Source organism: Canis aureus, chromosome 8 (genome assembly GCF_053574225.1).
Source record: "Canis aureus isolate CA01 chromosome 8, VMU_Caureus_v.1.0, whole genome shotgun sequence".
NCBI lineage: Eukaryota > Metazoa > Chordata > Mammalia > Carnivora > Canidae > Canis > Canis aureus.
In genome coordinates this window covers 40,793,693-40,814,552 of record NC_135618.1, presented here as the reverse complement: position 1 = coordinate 40,814,552, position 20,860 = coordinate 40,793,693, and the positions used below count along the sequence as shown (strand labels likewise).

General features: G+C 53.5%; 1 protein-coding gene across 4 annotated transcripts in view; it reads left to right on the top strand.

The window, feature by feature from the left end:
* Nucleotides 1-368: 368 nt before the first annotated feature.
* The window catches only part of CORO7 (coronin 7), a 58,572-nt gene continuing 38,080 nt past the window's right edge, over nt 369-20,860 (top strand). For all 4 annotated transcript variants that reach the window (XM_077906418.1, XM_077906419.1, XM_077906415.1 and 1 more), the window contains exons 1-6: nt 369-536; nt 3,654-3,750; nt 4,994-5,068; nt 7,796-7,866; nt 8,230-8,413; nt 11,381-11,457. In XM_077906418.1, coding sequence (XP_077762544.1) covers nt 477-536; nt 3,654-3,750; nt 4,994-5,068; nt 7,796-7,866; nt 8,230-8,413; nt 11,381-11,457 — 564 coding nt within the window. In that variant the 5' untranslated portion in view covers nt 369-476. The remainder of the gene's footprint in view (nt 537-3,653; nt 3,751-4,993; nt 5,069-7,795; nt 7,867-8,229; nt 8,414-11,380; nt 11,458-20,860) is intronic.

The window sequence follows — 20,860 nt, the reverse complement described above, 5'->3', positions numbered from 1 at the left end:
TTCTTTCCCCCGGGGCCGCCCGCTGTGTGTGTGACAGCGGCCAGCGGCTCCTCTGTCCGGAGCACGGTCCGCGTCCACTTCTGCCTCCCTCTCCGCCCGGAAGAGGCCACGCCTCGCACGCCGGAGAGCCTCCCCAGGAAAACGCCTGACTCCAAAACCGGGACTGTGCCCCCAGCGCCCGCGCGCGCCCCACGGGGTCGGGGGCAGACAGCGCGCCGCACGTGACCTCCCCGCCCGCACGGCCAGCTCGCCGGCTTCGGGGCGTGGCCTCGCAGGGCGGCCCCGCGGCGATTGGTCGGGGGGCGGGGCCTGGTGGGCCGGAGCGGGCTGCGATTGGCCGGGGGCGTGGCTGGGCGTGGCCGCGGGCGGCCGCGGGCGGGTGGGGCCGGAGGCGGCGGGAGTCGCGGCTGCTGTCGGTGCACCTGAGAGCCGACGCCCGGGCCCTCGAAGCTGCACCCATCGTCGTTCCCGTCGCCATGAGCCGCTTCAAGGTGTCCAAGTTCCGGCACACGGAGGCGCGGCCGTCCCGTCGCGAGGTGAGCCCTGCCCGCGGGTCCCTGCGCCCCCGCCCCTCCCCGCCGGGCCCGGCGCGGGTACCCCGGAGCCCGCCTGCCCCGGGGCGCCCCCTTCAGGCCCGGCCCGGCGGCCCGGCTGTTCGGCGCACCCGGAGGGCAGAGTCCGGGGCTCCCGCGGCCGGGCTCTCTCTGGCCGCTCCGTGAGCGCTGCCGCCCGCGCGCTCGCCCGTCTCGCCCCGGGACCCCCGAAGCGGTGCAGCCGCCCGGCCGAGGCCTGCGGCCTGCGAGGCTGCCTGCCTTCCCGGCTTCCGGTCGGCCTCGCCGCGGAGCCGGGGCTCGGGCGCTGCGGGCCCCCGCTCCGCCCGGATCGGCCCTGCCCGAGGCTGGGCTGCGGGAGAGATGCCTCCGTCTCCCCTGGCCTTGGCGAGTCCGGATGTGTCAGCCCAAGAGCCAGAGCCCCTCAGAAAGAGGCGCGCCCCTCCCCCGGGTTTCCGCCGGCGCTTCCTTCTCGCGCGGCTGGCGCAAGAGCTGCTCTTCTCTTACTGGGGTGATGCTGCCTGCGGCCGGGTGGGGTCTGCGGAAGCCCGAGGAGGCGGGGCCCAGAGTTAGAGCTGAGCCAGGTGTGGGGGGGACCCCTCGGGCCCCTGCAAGGGCAGCCGGCCTGAGGACGGGTGCGCTTCAGAGATGCTGCCAGTCCTGTTCTGCTGCTCCCAATGTTATTGGGCAGGCGTAGGAACTGACCTCCAGTAGCCCCATCAGGAGCAAACGCACAGCAAGCAGGGTAGCCTGGGGCAGAAACCCTGTTTTCATACTCTGGACGGTATTTCCTCCGTACTTCCGTGTGCTCCGGGAACCACAGCTGTGGACACCGCAGCGCTTTCTTTCCTCTGGGCTGCTTACAGTCTTGTGAGGGAGACATCCAGCAGGCAGACAGGCCTGCAAGGGCATGACAAGTTTTAGTAAATGCACTGAAGAATGCGCAAGAAGGGCTGGGCTGGAGATGGAGGTAAATGGCCACGTGGAAGTTAATCTTGATAGAGTGGTCAGGGAAGGCTGTAGGAAGGAGGTGATATTTAAGCCGAGGCCAGAAGAGTGAGAAGCAGCCAACTACAAGAAAAGTGGGGTGGTAAAGAGCCTGGTGGGGGAATAGAAAGTGGGCCAGAGTGGATGGAGGGCAAAGATGGGGAAGCGGGGTGTCAGATGAGTCCAGAGCAGTGCTGCAGAGCCTGAGGGCCACAGGAAGAAGTTGGGTTATTTTTTGAGTGCAGTGGGGAACCATTAAAAGGTTGAAAGCAGGGATCCCTGGGTGGCGCAGCAGTTTGGCGCCTGCCTTTGGCCCAGGGCGCGATCCTGGAGACCCGGGATCGAATCCCATGTCGGGCTCCCGGTGCCTGGAGCCTGCTTCTCCCTCTGCCTATGTCTCTGCCTCTCTCTCTCTCTCTCTCTGTGACTATCATAAATAAATAAAAATTAAAAAATAAATAAATAAAAGGTTGAAAGCAGGGCGGCCTGGGTGGCTCAGCGGTTGGGCACCTGCCTCCAGCTTGGGTCATGATCCCGGGACCCAAGATGGAGTCCCACATCGGGCTTCCTGCATGGAGCCTGCTTCTCCCTCTGCCTATGTCTCTGTCTCTCTCTTTCAGTCTGTGTCTCTCATGAATAACTAAATAAATCTTAAAAAAAAAAAAAAAAAAAGGTTGAAAGCAAAGCAAGGGGTGGAGAAGGTGCTCAGATTCACATTAATACTGTCTTTCTGAGTGTAGTAAGCACTCCTGGAATGGATCTGGGGTATACTCAATGGGCATTGGGGCTTGTCCCAGGTGGGTCTTAGTCCAGCAAAGTAAACAGATAAGCATGAGACCAGAGATTACAGATAGAGCTTTAGACAGTTTAGGTCAGTGAGATGGGAGGGGGGCGGGGAATGACACACAGGTGATCTGTTCTCCTTTTCTTTCTTTCTTGCTTTCTTTCTTCTTTCTTTTTTTTCTTTTTTTTTTTTTATTTATTTATGATAGTCAGTCACAGAGAGAGAGAGAGAGGCAGAGACACAGGCAGAGGGAGAAGCAGGCTCCATGCACCGGGAGCCCGACGTGGGATTCGATCCCGGGTCTCCAGGATCGCGCCCTGGGCCAAAGGCAGGCGCCAAACCGCTGCGCCACCCAGGGATCCCTCTTTTTTTTTTTTTTTAAGATTTTATTTATCCATTCATGAGAGACATAGGCAGAGGGAGAAGCAGGCTCCCTGTGGGGAGCTCAATGTGGGACTCGATCCCAGGACCCCGGGGTCATGCCCTGAGCCGAACGCAGACGCCCAACCACTGAGCCACCCAGGCGTCCCTGTTCTCCTTTTCAAAGATATTTCCTGTCACTCTATTTGTACAGTAAACACGAAATAATGCAAGATAATATTGTTCTACCCTCCACAGGTGAACACTTAAATAGAAACTTGCACGTGGTGGGCGGTTTCCAGTGCCCGGTTGCATGGGCCAGGAAACAAGGGTGTTCAGTTGTCATGCCACAGGGAGGAGTGTCACACAGTGCTTTGATACCAACAGAAAACATTTGGACCTTGCTGATCTTAGTTTCAAAAAAGTGGCCCCTTGCCTCTCAGTATGTGGGGATGTTAACATTATTGCCTTTTCTCAGGGGTGCATCATTTACCTTTCTGTGGGACTCTGTGGAGAGTCCTTGATTTGAAGTTGAATGTTTTTTTCTGGGGCTTACAGGACGCCCCTGTATTTGGTGGAGGCTTCAGCAAGGCCCTGGAGGAAGCTGAATCTGTCTTCTCTCTTACGTGCTCACTTCTGCTTTCTCTGCTTCTCTCTTTCCCTCTTAACAGAATCACCCTGTGGTCTCTTGACTTCATTTATCCTGAGCTTCTTCTGACAGTCATCTCTTCCTTATTAAATCAGAGAACTGATTAAAAGGCCATATTACCCCCCCTTATGACTTAGGTTATTTCAATAATATTTTGCATATTCTGAGGGAGTACATAAGTGGAGACAGGGTCAGATCCAAAAAAAAAAAATGGATTTCTAATGGTGCAGCCTTAAGGTAAAGTTCTTTGGATTATAACGCAGCCCCTGGTTTAGTTATGGGCAGAGACCTGGCTGTCACAATTCTTATTCTTTATTTTCAGGCCTGGATCAGTGACATTCGAGCAGGAACAACAGCCTCATGTGGGAACCATATCAAATCCAGCTGCCACTTGATTGCATTTAACTCTGACCGTCCAGGTAGGGAGGTGGACATGGATGTGGAGATTCAGAAATTGTCACCCTAATTTGGATAAGGGAGAAGGGCAGGCTCATTGCAGGCCAGAGGCTTGGAGCATCCTCGTGGGGCTTAGAGGTCGGCATCATTGTACAGTAATCAGATTGATTTTAATTCGAGCATGTGTGTAAACTTTATATAAACCACGGTAAAAAAAAAAAAAAAAAAAAACCACGCTAGCTGTGTTTTTTGTTTGTTTGTTTTTGTTTTTTTTTAAGATTTTACTTATTTGGGCAGCCTGGGTGGCTCAGCGATTTAGCACTGCCTACAGCCCAGGGCGTGATCCTGGAGACCTGGGATCGAGTCCCACGTTGGGCTCCCTGCATGGAGCCTGCTTCTCCCTCTGCATGTGTCTCTGCCTCTCTCTCTCTGTGTCTCTCATGAATAAATAAATAAAATCTTAAAAAAAAAAAAAAGATTGTACTTATTTACTTGAGAGAGAGAGACCACATGAGTGGGAAGGGCAGAGGGAGAGGGAGACTCTCCAGCAAGGCTCCACACTGAGCGTGGAGCCTGACATGGGGCTCAATCCCAGGTCCCTGAGCTCATGACCTGAGCTGATATCGAGAGTCAGACGCTTAACTGATAGCCACCCAGGCACCCCTGGCTATGGTTTTTAGAGGAGGCCAGGACACAAGGATAGGACTGCCCCCTTTGTTTTCAGCTGTCCTCATCTGGGAGTCTGGATTGGCTGGGGTCCACAGGAACACCAAGATTTGAAAAGCATCCTGTGTGTGTTGGGACTTTTTTGGTTGCTAGTGATAAATCAGGCCTTAAACTGACTTAAACAAAACTCAGATACTTCTTTGGCTGGTATAAGTAAGAAGTCCAAAAGCTTTAGGCAGAGCTGTATCCGGACACTCACATGTGCCATCAGCCTTGAGCTGTGTGCTGTCCTTCAGCTCTGCTGTCCTTTCTCAAGTAAGAGAAATGGGAAAAATGGTAATTGGTGGTCCTAGGCTGACCTCATATGACCCACTATGCCAAAAAGAGACCACCTTTTTCTCTAATATCTTCCATACATCTTCTGTCACAGAAGATTCTCATATGGGTTAAGAAAATAATCTTGGACCAATCACTATGTGATCGGTGGAGACTCTGGGGAGGTCCAAGACTGAGCTTTTGGGTCTTGTGTCCTCTGGGAGCCCTGGGCAACAGACGGTTCCCATTAGGACTGAAGTCAGAGCCCCTGTGTTTGCTTGACAGGTGTGCTGGGCATTGTGCCTCTGGAGAGCCAAGGAGAGGACAAGAGACATGTGACCTATCTCGGCTGCCATTCGGGTGAGTGGAGACTGGACCGAGGAAGTCTAGAACTTGCTCCTCCCTCCCCGGGTGCAGGGATTCGTACGCATCTGGTGCCACAGCCCCATGGTTTGCCAGGTTCCTCCTGCTGTCCTCACTGTGCATTCGTGCAGATGGTGTCCATATTGGAAGGCTGGGTCCTGGTTGAGAATTCCGCTGGGGCAAAGAGAGGGGAAGTTGAGTGCTTCAGGTTGTCCAGGTGAGAGGAAGGGGATGTGTGCTGGCCAGCACCAGGTTCCAGGCTGATGCTGGCTCCCTGTCACTGTGGAGGACCCAACCTTATGCGGTTCTCAGCCCTGCAGACCCCAGCAGACCACCCCTCACCCACCAGGCCCCCTCTCCAGCCAGGCTGCTTAGTGTCTTCAAGGGGAGGCCTGGCTGGGCTTTGGGGCTGGAGACGGGCCCTCACAAAGAGAGCTTTTGTGTGCTGCAGCTGCTTCTGGGGGCGCCCGGCAGCCTGCCTGGCAGCCTGCCCACTCTTTGGGAACAGCTCGCTCTCCCTGGGCCGTGGCAGCACGGACCCAGCTGCCTCCTGTCTTCGTGTCCAGCTGCTGTGGCTGTGGGCCAGCCCCTCTGGCTTGCATTCCTGGCCGCCTCTTGAGCGGCCTTGGGTGAGGGAAGGGGCTGAGTCTTGGTCCCCGGTCTGGGTGTGCAGCTCAGTGTTGGGGTCCAGGTGATGCGAACAGCAGCTGATAAAGGAACAGTGGTGAACATCGGGCAGGAGCTCTCCATGTGCTGAGAATGTTGTCTGTGTTTTCTCATCTAATTCTTTCTTAAAGCCTTTTACAAGCTTATTGAGGCATCGCTTATGAACCATTAGCGGACTTGTTTTAAGTGAAGAATTTGATGACTCTTAGGGAAGCTACAGAGTTGGGTATCCACAACCCAATTTTAGAACGTTTCCTCAGAGGATCCTTGTGCCCCTTTGCAGTTAATCCATTTCCACCTCTGGCACCAAAGCCTCAGGCACCCGTTGATCTACTTTCTGCCTCTGCTGCCAGGGTCTGCAAGCTACTGTCATGGCCAAATCTGGCCTGCTGCCTGTCTTTGTAAATGGCATTTTGGAGGCACAGCCACGCTTCTTCATTGACATTCAGCCCGTGACTGCTTTCTCCCAGCAACTACAGTCAAAGAGTAGTGACAGAAACCGTATGGCCATTAAACCCTAAAGTACTTACTGTCTCACTCTTCACAGAAAATGTTTGCCAGCTTCTGATCCATTGCCTGGCCATTTCTGGACATTTTGCAGAAATGGAATTATACTACACATAGTCTTTCAAATCTGGCATCTTTCACTTACCATAATGGTTTGAGATTTAGTCCCATGTACAGCCCACAGGCAGGGTGGCAGGAGCTCCAGGAGTCCAGGTCAGGGCTGTCCCAGGGCGTGCCTGTCTTCATCTGCCCCTTCCCTTCCCTTCCCTTCCCTTCCCTTCCCTTCCCTTCCCTTCCCCTCCCCTCCCCTCCCCTCCCCTCCCCTCCCCTCCCCTCCCCTCCCCTTTCCTCCAGGATGGCCAGAGTCTGGTTCTGCCCTGAGAGGAAAATATACCTGCTTGACCCCCTCCGAGGAGGCAGGCAGCAGGGATAATCACTGTGCTCCTTGCTCTGGTGATGTAAGCCTGGCCATCATGCTCACAACTCCCTGCCACCCCCCACACACACACTGAGCCCTGACCTCCTTCACCCCCTGGTGGTTTCAGGAAACAGGTTTCCTCTTTCTCTAGGCTGTGGCTCACTCTGTGTGCCCTTGTCTCCCTCTCCTGGCCTTCCAGAGCTGAGCAGTTCAGATTCTTGGGTTGTGAAGAACTGAGACCAAGTCCAGATGTCTTTAGCCAAAAGGGGATTTATAGGAGAGCTTCCAGAGCTGAAGGCCTGGGGAGTTTCCAAATCCAAAGGAGCAGCTGGACATGCAGGCCTTAGGAAGGTCCTGGCATGGGAGCTGACGGCTTCCTCCCAGCTGGCTGCCCTCCACCCAGGCCAGTCCCTGAGGCGCCGTGTCACTAGGCACTTCCAATTCCTGCTTTAATTCCCCTAAGAGAGAATTCCCTCTAAGGCAGGGGTCAGGTACACTTAGGCCTGAGTGTCAGCCCTGGTGGGGATTTGAGGGGGAGAACTCCTAGCTTGGCTGTGTCACCCAAACGCCTGCTTCCCTGTTGTCCTAACCTGTTCTAGTGCTTCATACTCCCCAGGGCTCACCGTGCTTCCTCTATGAAGCTGCCCTGAGCCCTGACCTTGGAGTCCTCATGGTCGGCCTACCTCTTAACACATCTGCAGAGATGTCTGTGTGTGTGTGTGTCTCCTTATGTGGGTGCTGAGGGTCTGTTAGGGCTGGGTGGCATTTGTCCAGTTTGTGAATCCTTCGTGGGTCCAGAGCAGGCCTGGCACTTGCATTCATTCACACATTTGCATGCCAGGTCCTGCATTGGGCTCTGGATTTTGGGCAAATTCAGGTGCTTGGTAATTTGAGGAGCTTTCTGCCTCTCACTGTGCTGACTTCCCGATGCCAGGGCCTTTGTGTGTCACAGGCAGGGATTTCCAGAAGTGCCTTTCCTTGTGGACTTTCAGCCTGCCACTGTGTAGGCAGTTATCCCCACCTCTGAAATCCTGGGCTGTGGTTCTGCACCTTGGGGAGATAGGATATTGGGCTGGAAAACAAAGTTCTGGTGAGTTCTTGCCAGGCCTGTGTCAGCTGTTCCTCTCCCACAGACCTGGTCACGGACTTGGACTTCTCTCCCTTTGATGACTTCCTCCTGGCCACGGGCTCAGCCGACAGGACGGTGAGTGGAGCTGCTGGACGAGCTGCTCAATGTCCCTCCCACTGCCCTCCACCCCAGGCCTCCAGAGCCAGGCTAGCCCAGATTCTCTGTTCCTCGGCCCACACTGGCTCCCCTGTGGTCCAGACTTGCTGTTCTACTGTTTGGCTACCTGCGGAGAGCAGGGCTGGGGTGGTGTGGGATGCTGGAGGAGATGGAGCAGAGCTCCCATCCTGTGGCTGCGCTCCCCTCCCCCCTAATTACACCCCTCAATCCTGGGCTGCGTTACCCTGCCTTTCCTCACGTGGAATACACAGCCCCCATGCCCAAGTACAACACCTGGGGCTGGGGCAGCCCAGGGCTCACGGCCTTGCTTTTTCCCCATAGGTGAAACTGTGGCGACTGCCCGCCTCTGGCCAGGCACTGCCCTCGGTGCCCGGGCTGGTGCTGGGCCCTGAGCCGGTCCAGGTGGAGGTGCTGCACTTCCATCCCACTGCGGACGGTGTCCTGGCGAGTGCAGCGGGCATGGCTGTGAAGGTCTGGGATGTAGCCAAGCATCAGGCCCTCACAGGTACAGGCTGCACTGGCCACCCCTCCCTGGGCAGCCCCCGTCTGGACGGCGCTCCTTTTCTTTGTGTTTTCCATAACGTGAATTTTAAAACACGCGTTCAAGTCTTACGTGTACGTGGTATGAAAGGTTGTAAGATTCTAGCTTAACTGACTACAGACGCTGCATCCCTGCCCACTTCCTGTAGGCATCTGTTGTCGTTTCGTGAAGTTGTTTTTCCTCCGTATGTCTAAGTACCTTCCTTATACTGTTATTTCTTGAGTTGTATGTCACTTCGGTTTTGAAAACAAACTTCTGGCTGCCTTTCTGCCAGACGAGGATTTTGCTCTCTTGCAGCCCCTCCCCCAGGCTTCTCCTGTCATTTTCATGACTGAGTCTGTCTTAGTGTGTTCCAAGTCTGGCTGCTCCAACCCACACCCACATCTGGGCGGCTTAGAAACAACAGGAATTCATTGCTCGTGGTTCGGAAGCCTGGACCTCCAAGGTCAGGGTGCTGGCAGATTTAGTGCTTGGTGACAGCCTCTTTCCCGGGTCACAGATGGCTGTCCTGGAGCTGTGTCCTCACGTGGCAGGAGGGACAAAGGAGCTCTCTGGGCCTGATCAGCATCCTGAGGCTTCAACCTCATGACCTAATCACCTCCCAGAGGCCCCGCCTCTAGACACCATCACAGTGGGAGTGAGACTTCAACATGTGGGGGGCACAGACATTCAGACCACACATAGTTGGTGACAGCTTTGGGTCAGATTCCTCAGTGAATGGTTATGACCCTGTGACCCACGTGGAGCCCTGATGTTCTGTGGTGACGTCACAGGGTCTTTTCTACCAAGGCCCTGACACGTTCACCTGATTTTTAGGGCTAAAACACGAGGCTCCGAGAGTTGAAGCATGACCTTATCTCATAGGGCCATCCAGAACATCCAGGGTGGGCCAGGCTCACCGAAGTGAGGTCCCCACCTCTGGGGCTGGGACCAAGAGGACAACCGAGGGCCTTCAGTAGTGTGAGCTACCCACAGAGAGCTCCTGGTGCCTTCAAGGAGACTGGCCTGAGCTTTCCAGCAGAGGTGAGGGTCACCTGTCATTAGGTGGTCACCCAGCTGTAACTGCTGTGTCTCAAGCCCTCTCAGGCCTGGCACTGTGCTGAGGGCATGCTGCTCCCCTCAGCATACCAGTTCCACCGGGCAGCACTGCCATTCTCCTGTCACAGATGAGGTTAAACCATTGGGCCCTGGCTGCAGAGCAGGTGGGCACAGGGCTGGGGTGAATCCTAGGCTTGTAAGCCTGGGCAAAGTGGTCATCTGCTGCTGTGGAGCAGATTATTACAGAACGTAGAGGCTTAAAACAATTATGAGCATTTATCACATCATCACTTCTGAGGGTCAGAGATTTGGGAGCTGCTTTGCTGGGTGGTTCTGGCTCAGTGTTGTGAGGCTGCTTCCTCACCTGAAGAATTGACTGGGGCAGGAGGCTCAACTTCTCAAAGGGTTGGCAGACACAGACATGCCTCAGTCCCTGCATGGGGCCTCTGCCTGAGTGCCCCCCTTATCCCCCATCTCCCCACAGCTTGGCCTCTGTCTGCCTCCCTGGACCATCCACAGGGGAAGGAGCAGGGAAGAAGGGCAGTGACTTTTCTGGCCCAACGTTGGAAGTCACATGCCCCCACTTACACCAGACTCTGTTAGAAACAAGTTACTCAGTTCTCACACTCAAGAGGAGGTGAGTTAGGCTCTGCATTCTGTGCATTAGATCCCTAGGGCTGCTGTAATGAAGCACCACAAGCTCCATGGCTTCAAATAACAGAAACTTGCTGTCTCACAGCCTGGAGATCAGAAGTCTGAAACCAGGTGTTGGGATGGAGCTGGCACCTTCTGAGGGACTTGAGGGAGCCTGTTCCAGGCCTCGCTCCTCACTCCTGAAGCCCCAGGCGTCCCTTGGCTTGTACATGGTGTCTTCTTCGTGTCTTCACATCATCTATTTTCTTTGCACATCTGACTCTGTGTCCGAACTTCCCTTTTCATAAGGACTAGTCCTACTTGGCTAGGACCCACCCTAACTGTATCAGGTTAAGTTGATCTACGAAGACCCTATTTCCAAATAATGTTATAGAACGGGTGCTGAGGATTAGGGTGACAGCATCTTTTTGTTTTTAAGTTTATTTATTTTTAAGTAATCTCTATTCCCGTTGTGGGGCTCAAACTCATGACCCCAAGATCAAGAAGTCACATGCTTTTCCGACATTGCCGGCCACGCATCCCAGCATCTTTTTTGCAGAGAGACAATTTTTTTTTTTTTTTTTTTGCAGAGAGACAATTCAACCTATAATAGGATGAGCATCAAATAATTTGTGAACGTGTTTTTTTTTTTTTTTTAATTTTTGTTTGTTTTTTAACTCATGAGAGAAAAAGAGTTAGAGGCAGAGGGGGAAGCAGGTTCCCCGCTGAGCAGGGAACCTGACGTGAGACTCAATCCCAGCACCCTGGGATCATGACCTGAGCCAAAGGCAGATGCTTCACAGACTGAGCCATCCAGGTGCCCCGTGGACATGTTTTAAAACTGTCACACTGTGGGGAGGAGCAGGGATGGCCCTTGCAGAGGCCTATGGTGGGAATGTGTGTGGCTCAGCCATGGGCTGGTGTGACTCAGTTGGAGTGTGTTGGTGAGTGACTGGGGGTAAGCCTGGGTGGGAAGTGAGCCAGGCTGAGCAAGAAGCAGGGAGCCTCAGAAGACTTGAGTAGAAGCATGGCCTGATGAAGGCAGGGCTAAAGGAAGGAGTCCGGCTGTAGTGCAGCATGTCTGGAAGGAGACGCTGCCCTTGGTCCTCCTGCCAGAGACAGACACTTGCAGCTACTGCCACTGTCCTGGGCATTACCCCAAGCCGGGCCTTCCTGCGCCCATTTCCCTGGTGCCCCCACTGCCCAGGATAGGGTGGGGAGACCCTGGACCCCCTCCTGACCTTGGCTGCTTCTCTACAGAGCTGGCGGCCCATGGGGACCTAGTGCAGGCTGCCGTCTGGAGCCGGGACGGAGCTCTGCTGGGCACAATATGCAAGGTAAGCAGCTGGGCCCTGAGCCTTGGGTAAGTGCCTACAGTAGGGACTGAGATGTGCCCGGCTCTGTGCAGGGCTCTGGTGCTGAGGAGCGCATGGCCCTGGCTGTCCTCACACTTTCTGCTTCACACCTGCATCTGGAAGCCCCTACACCCCCTGAGTACCAGGGTATTGGGACCCTATTAGGGCTTCAAGTTAAGCCCCATGCTAGCACCCCTGGGCTCCGGTTTGTGTATTCAGCTCCCCTCCGTCCTCAGCCAGCCTCATCCTTTGTGCTTCGTTCATACTACTGTCCTTTCTGGAGGTTGTGTTGAGCAACGCCCCTTACACGGGGCATTGTGCTGCCCCTACATTCAGTTGGCAGGCCTCAGGTCCTCCCTAATGCCAGGCCCTATGCTCACCTGGTCTCTTGCTGGTGAGAGTAGCCAACATGGGCCAAGGGATCTTACAGATGAAAAGATTAAGTATGAGCTGTGACACGGGTTCTGAGAGGAACATGAGGAGCTCTGAGCTGGTTGAGAGGCCAGGAGGCTTGGCCTCAGGCAGGGGCTCTGAAGGGCGAGTTAATGGGGTTGGGTAGGGAGAACAGGGCAGAGTAGCAACAGATGTGGACCCAGAAGGGGCTGGATGCAGAGAGCAGTGGTGCAAGGCTGGAGTCACATGCACAGGGTTATGCTTGTTACCTTAGAAGTGGCAGGAGTCCTGGGGTCTCTAAAGCCAGGGAGGGGCAGGCTGTGGCATGAGGTGAGCAGATTTGTATTTTGAAAGCTCCCCAGTTGCAGTGTGGACAAAAGCATTGCGGGGATGGGCTGTATCTAGAAGGGAGGGTAAGACACCTCTTGGGGGAGATAGGATCATCCTCAGCCAGGGGTGATACTGAGAGGCTTGAGGGATGGGGAGGGGAGAGCAGGGCGTTGGTGGTGGGCTAGGGTGAGGTTTAGGGGTTCAGGAGGCTGGTTCCTGGGTTGTTGGTTGGAGGGGAAGCCTGCCGTGCAGACAGGGTGCTTCTAAGGATAATTCTAGGCCTGTTGGACTGGAGGGACCTGGGCCTTTGTCCAGTGGAGGCATCAGTTGAGTCCGTGGACAGAAGGTCTGGGCCTGAGTCTGAGCTGGGTAGAAGTGTAGGTGCCATCTGTGTTACAGGGTACCTGCTGGGAGAAATAGGGGTGACCCCAAGTGGGAGAGAAGGGAATGAGGGGAGAGTAGTAGAGTGAGCTCGGAACCTGTGCAGGAGACAAAAGGAGCCACTCTGTGGCAGAAAGGAAGCCGAGACAGGGCTGGAGGTCTATGCCCTGAGCCCAGGGTGACAGGGTCCCCGAGGGAAGTGGCTGGGAACACCAGAAACAATCTGCTGAGCAGTGAATAACTCTTATCTGTTGGATTTGGGGAGATCCATGAGCTTCGGGATCTGTAGGGATGTGCTGCCTCCTGGAGCCACACCTGCAGGATGGGAGGCCATGGGAGCCTGCAAGGACTCCTTTGGGAGCTGGCTGGGGGAGTCAGAGGGCACCAAGGGCTTCTCTGAGGGAGAAAACATGGGGTCTGCATACTTTGAGGATCCTCTTTCCAAATTTCTCTTCTCTGCTTTCTTAGAAGCCCCACTTCCCAGATTTTTTTGTTTTGTTTTTAAAAGATTTTTTACAATTTATTCATGAAAGACACACACACAGAGAGAGAGAGAGAGAGAGGCAGAGACACAGGCAGAGGGAGAAACAGGCTCCATGCAGGGAGCCCAATGCGGGACTCGATCCCGGGACTCTAGGATCATGCCCTGGGCTGAAGCCAGGCGCCCAACTGCTGAGCCATCCAGGAATCCCTCCCAGAATTTTTTAAAGATTTATTTTAGGGCAGGCCAGGTGGCTCAGCGGTTTAGCTCTGCCTTCAGCCCAGGGCATGATCCTGGAGACCTGGGATCGAGTCCCACATCGGGCTCCCCACAGGGAGCCTGGTTCTCCCTCTGCTTGTGTCTCTGCCTCCCTCTCTCTCCCTCTCTCTCTCTCTCTCTCTCTGTCTCTCATGAATAAATAAATAAAATCTTAAAAAAAAAAGAGTTGGACACTCAACCAACTGAGCCACCCAGGCTCCCCCCAACTCCAATGTTTTAAATCAGCCTTTTGGGATCCCTGGGTGGCGCAGCGGTTTGGCGCCTGCCTTTGGCCCAGGGCGCGATCCTGGAGACCCGGGATCGAATCCCATGTCGGGCTCCCGGTGCATGGAGCCTGCTTCTCCCTCTGCCTGTGTCTCTGCCTCTCTCTCTCTCTCTCTCTGTGACTATCATGAATAAATAAATAAAATCTTTAAAAAAAAAAAAAAATAAATAAATCAGCCTTTTTTCCCCATTTGGTTCATCAAACAGTTGGTTCCAGCCATTGGCATGTGCTCCGGGGTCCACGGGGCTGCCAACCTCCAAGGAGCCCCTGGTGGAGGGCAAGGTGGTCACGTAGTGCAGTGTAGTTCACTTGCTGGGGCTCCACGCTGGTGAGCACGGCTTCCTAGGGACAGTGAGGTCAGGCCTCCCCTCACTGAGGAGAAGGGGACAGGCATTCTTGGCTGAAGCACCAGCTGGACAGCGTTCTGGGCTGTGACCTCCCCCTCCAATGAGAAGCCCTCTGTGCCCTTCATTTCCACACCCTTCGCTGCTGTATGAGGAGGTGCAGAGGAGGAGACATGGAGGGAGGGAAGGAGGAAGGTGGAAGGAGATGCTCACGGGAAGTTCTTACTTTATGGTGATCAAGGTATAGTAGTTTGTGCTTGTTTTAAAAATTTGGGAAAGCAGTAGAAAAGTAAAGAAAAAAAATCACCTGTGATCCTCCCACCCAGGGACCATACCAGTCACTATTTTGACATCTTTCTCTCTGAGCTTTTCCTTTCTTTCTTTCTTCTCTCTTTCTCTGTATGTGGAGATCATGCTTTCCAGGTTATTCTACTCTCCATTTTCTATTCAGCACGATAAATATTTTTTCCAGTTTATCAGTAACTGAACAATGTACAGAATATTTTATCATATAAATTTACCAGTGTAATTTTTAAAAAAAGAGTTTATTTATTTATTCATGAGAGAGGCAGAGACACAGGCAGAGGGAGAAGCAGGCTCCACGTAGGGAGCCGGATGCGGAACTATCCCGGGTTTCCAGGATCAGGCCCTGGGCTGAAGGCAGCACCAAACCGCTGAGCCACCCGGGCTGCCCACCAGTGTACTTTTTAGATAACTTGTAACAACTGAATATATTTGTATACAGATTTTGTTTCTTTTTTTGTTTTGTTTTGCTTTTTGTTTTTTGTTGTCAATGTGACTTAGCTTAGAGCAACTTCCATAAAGGACGAGATAGTAAGATAGTAAATACTTTGGGTTTTGCAGGCCACACTGTCTCTGTCGGTGCCACCTTGTAACAAGGAAGCAGCCACAGACAAAATGTAAGTGGGTGGGTGTGTCCACGTGGCAGTAAAACTATATTTGCTGAATCATGTCTCAAGTTGAATTTGGCTGATTTGGCCTGTGGGCTTTAGCTTGCTCAACCCTGATCTAGATTTTTACAAGGGATGTTGCTAGCTTCTAGGTTTGAAGGTTTGTAAGGTGGTTGATAGATTTTAGCAGCTGTTTTCTGGAGGAGTAATGGCAGCTCCCCTGGAGGTTGTGGTTTCTAGGCTGGGCTTTGGGAGGAGGTTTGTGTGTAGATGAGCAGTCTGGTCCTAGCCTGCTGCTCCTCCCCTGAAAAATAAGGGCAGTAGGAGTATTGGTTCCAGAGGTGAAAGTCCTGGCCATTGAGGCAGGGCCCAAGCTCTGAGCTGCCTGTCCTTCTCTGGCCTTACAGCCCTGGTAGGTACCTGAAGGGATCAGATCTGCAGCCCCATGATAGCTGGGTGGCTGTGGTAGGGGGGTGGAAGGAAGGTGCATTGGTTTCCCCAATGGGAGAGCAGCCCCAAGTGGATGACGGCAGCATCCTCACAGGAGGGGCAGGTGTATGAATGTTCTGTATGAATGTTCTGAGCGGGGACTGGTGGCCTTAGTGGCCCTTGTACGGGCCAGCCTGTGTGGGGCATGGCCCTGGAGAGGGAGGAAGGAAGCTAGCTGTGGGGCTCAGGGCAAGCTGGGGCCACCTCTGTTAGAGCTCTCTCTAGCTGCAAGGCCAGACTGCTGACCGGTGAAGGGGGGTTCCCAGCAACTGCCTACCTCTGGCCTGCAGGTATGACCTGGATGGCCCTTCACCTAAGAGCTGCAGCTTCCAGCTCCAGTCCAGGCTGTAGCCTGGAGAGATGTGGCTCCTCTGGGTCTTGTATTTTCTGTTCCCTGTCCCTCACCCCAGAACCAGGTAGGATGTCTGAGGTCAGATGTCTAGAGGCTTGACATGGATCCCTTCCCGTGGAGTAGAGAGGCACCATCCTTCCACAGAGCTCATGGCCTAGCATAGTTGATTCTGGTTTTGATGCAGCTACAAAGAGATGGATTAGGATATAGGGATGTTGCCCTGGGTTTCTACCAGTTAGGCAGCCAGGTGAGGAGTGTCAGCAAAAGCAGCTGCAGGCAACTGCAGGCAGAGAGGGAGGTGGGTGGACTGAGGGCAAGTACAAGGCCAAAAGAAAGCAGTGGGCATGGTGTGGGGGGCACAGCATGGGGGTGGGTGGCTGAATGGTGCTGTGGGGTGGGACAGGAGGGGACATGGGGAGACTGTGAGGAGTGTTGCAGCCCCCAGGAGAAAGGGCAGTGCAGGCATCAGGCCGTGGTGACTAGGTAACAGCGTGGACAGGGAGGAGGTGGGAGTGACTTCCCAGGAGGGTATGTGGACCAGGGAAGAGGACCTAGAGCGTGGGGAAGAGGGTGTCAGGTCTGGGGACTTCATGCAGAGGGTCTACTGAGGGCGTGTGCGGGAGCTGTCCAGCCCCTCCTCCCCAGGGAGCTGAGCCCCGTTTACCACCCAGTTACCCAGGTGCGCAATGCCCCGTTCTGTCTGCCACCTCCTGTTGATGTGATGGCTCAGCTTCTTGCCTGCAGGGGTCCCCTGAGGAAGAATAAATGTGATGAGGCCACAGGTCAGTCCAGTGGAGCTCTCTCATCCCCTCTAGACCCAGAGAAGCCAAAGTCGTAGGGAGGAAACACGGATTTCCTGAGTGGGTCTGTGGAGTGGAGCCCTCCCTTGCCCCCCACCTGTGCTGTTCCTGGAGCTAGGTTCCCCAATGGTAGAGCAGCCCCAAGTGGATGACAGCAGCATCCTCACAGGAGGGGCAGGTGCTCTACCTGTGGGGACAGAGGACCTTACAAGGCTGTTGTCTGGGGGTGACATCCTTTAGGGGACACTGTCCCAGCAGGGTGTGACCTCCACTCTGACCTGTCAGCGCTGGCTAGATAGGTGCCACACTCCTAACCTTTGAAGAATGGTGCAGAAGGAGAGGCCACCCTCATGACTGAAGCTCAGGAGAAGGTGCCCATGGGTTTGTCCTGAGCTTGTTGGGGGAGCCAGGGAGTGGGCCTGCCCTTGGCAGCAGGGAGCCTGAGCTCTGCTCTGCCAGGGATTGAAAGCTGGGCTCTGGGGTTCCACACAGGGCTGCCTGGGTTGAGTAGGGGTGTGGCAACTCTCTGCTTCCTCTCAGGGCCTCCCCCTCTTCACACCATCTCCCACCTGGCTCTCTGGATCTGCCTCCCAGGACCCCTGAAGCCCCCCTCTGGCCCCGCAGAAGCCCCTTGGCACTTCCCTCTCAGCTCCTCCAGCTACGGGAAGGTGCAGGCAGCTGCTAGGGGGCGCCCCGACCTCACAGATGGCAGCCCGCTAAGCTCCCACTCTGCTGGTGTGCTTGTGCCTGTGAGCCCGGGAGTGCGTGCACCTCCGCAGCCCAGGGCCACTCCCCCTGCCATGGCCCAGCCTCTGGTGCCCAGCGTGACCCCTGGTGTGGATCCAGTGTTGAACTTCTGCATATGCTGGCCCGGCTGCTTTCAGGCTGTACCCATGTGGCAAGAATTGGGACTTTGACCTGTAAAAGGTGCTGCCATCAGTTGTCCTCTTCCTACTGAGGGCTCAGGGGTTTGCCCGGGTCACGGAGCTCATGAGTGATGGAGTTGGAATCTAAACCCAGGCCATTTGGCTCTCTACTGACTCCGTCACTTATGTGAAAGTGGCCCTCCCTGCCAGGAGGTAGTCTCTCTTTCTCTGTCTTTCAATACTTTATTTCCACGTACTCCTACACCCAGTGTGGGGCTTGCACTCACGACTCCGAGATCAACACTCACTGACTGAGCCGGCTAGGCACCCCCGGAGGCATTCTCTCTTACCTCATCATCTCTCAAGATCTGCTGTCTTTCCCTGTTCTCTGCCTCTCACTTCCTTGTCTCTGTCCTCGATCTCTGGTTGTCCTCTCTCTGTCCCATGTTTCTCTCCATTCCTCTCCACCTCTCTCTGTGTTTCACTGTTCTTTCTGTCTGTTTCTGTCCTGTGTGCCTCACTGTCCTCTTCTGTCTCAAAACAGCATCCTCCTGAACCCAGCTGTGCAGTGGCGTGGAATGGTGCTGCTGCATGGCTAGTTCCAGACTGTGCCTGCTTCCCACCTGGCACATAGCAGGTGCTCAGTAAGCTGCCGCCAGGGAAGACTTTGTCAGGAGTGACCCAAGAACCCTGGGACCCCACCAGGTGTGTCAGGAAGACCTGGGACTGATCTGCCAAGGGAGGCCCCCCTCTTGTCCAGTTGTGCACTCGCCCACTGCCCCCTCCATTCCCACCATCTAGGCTTCTTGCATGGCCTTGCCTTCCCCTTCATGTCACGTGTCAGCAAGTTCCTGTTTCCACATCTTTGTTCATGCATTTTCACTTCCTTTGAATACCTTTCTCTTCCCGGTGCAGGCTCTGCTTGTCCTTGGAGATTCATCTCGGGCCTGAGTTTCTCCCTGAAGTTCCCTGTGACTGCCTGTACATTGCGGAGTCCAGTACTCAGCAGGGACTGTTTGCTAGCTCTGCATCCCAAGCACCTGGGCAGGAACCAGGCAGATACTGAGCAGGTGGTACCAGGAGTTCCCATGTCCCTCCTCCCCATCTGGTGCCCTGCTGGTTGGTGTGGTGCATTTGTTATAGTTAGACCAATATTGCTACAGTAACTAAAGGCCAGAGTTTACATTAGGCTTCACCTTTGGGGCTGCATTGTAGGGGTTTTAACAAATGCACCACATCATGTACCCACATTACAGCATTGTGCAGAATAACCTCTCCGCCCTAAAAGTGCCCTGTATTTCACCCCTCCATTCCTTCCTCCCTCTCCCAGACCACTGGCAACCGCTGACTTTTTGCTGTCTCCATGAGATTTGCCTTTTCCCTAATGTCATATAGTTGGAATCCTACAATATGTAGCCTTTCCAGATTGGCCTCTTTCACTTAGTAATGTGCATTTATGGGTCTTCTGTCTTATTGTGGACTGACAGCTATTTCGTTATGGTGGTTAAAAACGCATCATAACATTTGCCGTCTTAACTGTTTTTATGTATACAGGGATGTTAAATTTACTTAGGTCATTGTGAAACAGATCTCCTGAACTGAGACCCCCTACCCATTAAACAACAACTCCCTTTTCCCCTTTCCCCTGCCCTCAGTCAACACCATTCTACCTTCCATATCTGTGGTTTTGACTACCTTATATAGCTCGTGTAGGTGGAATCATGGACTCTTTGTCCTTTTGTGATGCCTTATTTCATTTATTATTTTTTTTAAGATTTTTATTTATTTATTCATGAGAATACACAGAGAGGAGAGAGAGAGAGGCAGAGACACAGGCAGAGGGAGAAGCAGGCTCCATTCTGAGAGCCCGATGTGGGACTCGATCCAGGGTCTCCAGGATCACACCCTGGGCTGCAGGCAGCGCTAAACCACTGAGCCACCAGGGCTGCCCTGATGGCTTATTTCATTTACCATAATGTCCTCAAGGTTCATCTGTGTTGTAGCATGTGACAGGATTTCTGTTTTCAGGCTGAATCCATCGTGTGTGTATACCACATTCTGTGTACCCGCTCCTCTGTCAGCGGATACTTGGGTTGCCCCCACCTCTGGCTCTTGTGCATGATGCTGCTGTGAGTGCTGTGGATACTAATGAGAATAATGCACATTGATGTGCTAGTTGTGACCCTCTTCTTGCTTCTTTTGGGTATGTACTCAGAAGTGGAATTGCTGGATCATAAGGTAATTCTATTTTTACTTTTTTGAGGAACTGCCAGCCTGTTTTCCACAGCAGCCGCACCATTTTACATTCCCACCAACAGTACAGGAGGGCTCCAACTTTTCCATACCCTCGCCAACGCTTGTTCCCCGAGTTTTTAATAGTAGCCATCCTTTTTTTTTTTATTTTTTTTTAATTTTTATTTATTTATGATAGTTACAGAGAGAGAGAGAGGCAGAGACACAGGCAGAGGGAGAAGCAGGCTCCATGCACCGGGAGCCCGACGTGGGATTCGATCCCGGGTCTCCAGGATCACGCCCTGGGCCAAAGGCAGGCGCCAAACTGCTGCGCCACCCAGGGATCCCAATAGTAGCCATCCTAATGGATGTGAGATGATACCTCATCTTGGTTTTAATTTGCATTCCTTGGGATCCCTGGGTGGCGCAGCGGTTTGGCGCCTGCCTTTGGCCCAGGGCGCGATCCTGGAGACCCGGGATCGAATCCCACGTCGGGCTCCCGGTGCATGGAGCCTGCTTCTCCCTCTGCCTGTGTCTCTGCCTCTCTCTCTCTCTCTGTGACTATCGTAAATTAAAAAAAATAATAATAATAATTTGCATTCCTTGGATGACGAACATCTTTTTGTATGTTTGCTAGCCATTTGTATACTTTGGGAGAAATATTTGTTCAGGTCCTTTGCCCATTTTTTAGAGTTATTTGATTTTGTTTGTTGTTTTATGAATTCTTCATATATTCTGGATCTTAAACCCTTATCAGATATATGATTTGCAAGCATCATCTCCCATCCCAGCCTTTTGACTCCATTGATTGCAGCCTTTGCAGAACACAAGTTGTTTGATGTAGTCCCATTTATGTGTCTTTGCTTCAGTGACCTATGCAAGAAATCATTACCAGATCCAATGTCATGAAGCTTTTCTTCTAAGTTTTCTTCTATGAGTTTTATGGTTTGGCTTCTTACTCTTTCTTTCCCTCACTGAATGATATTCTGTTGTGGGAATGTACCACAGTTTATCTGTTCAGCTGTTGAGAGACATGTTGATTGTTTCCAGTTTTTTGCAACTTTAAAGGTGCCATAAACGTTTATATGGGCATAATTTTTTTTAAAGATTTTATTTATTTGAGAGAGCACACACGCATGCACATAAGCAGGAGAGGGACAAGCAGACTCCTCCACTGAGCATGGAACCTGAGGCAGAGCTTAACGTGGGTCTTCACGTAAGGCTTTATCTCAGGACCCTGAGATCATGACCTGAGCTGAAGG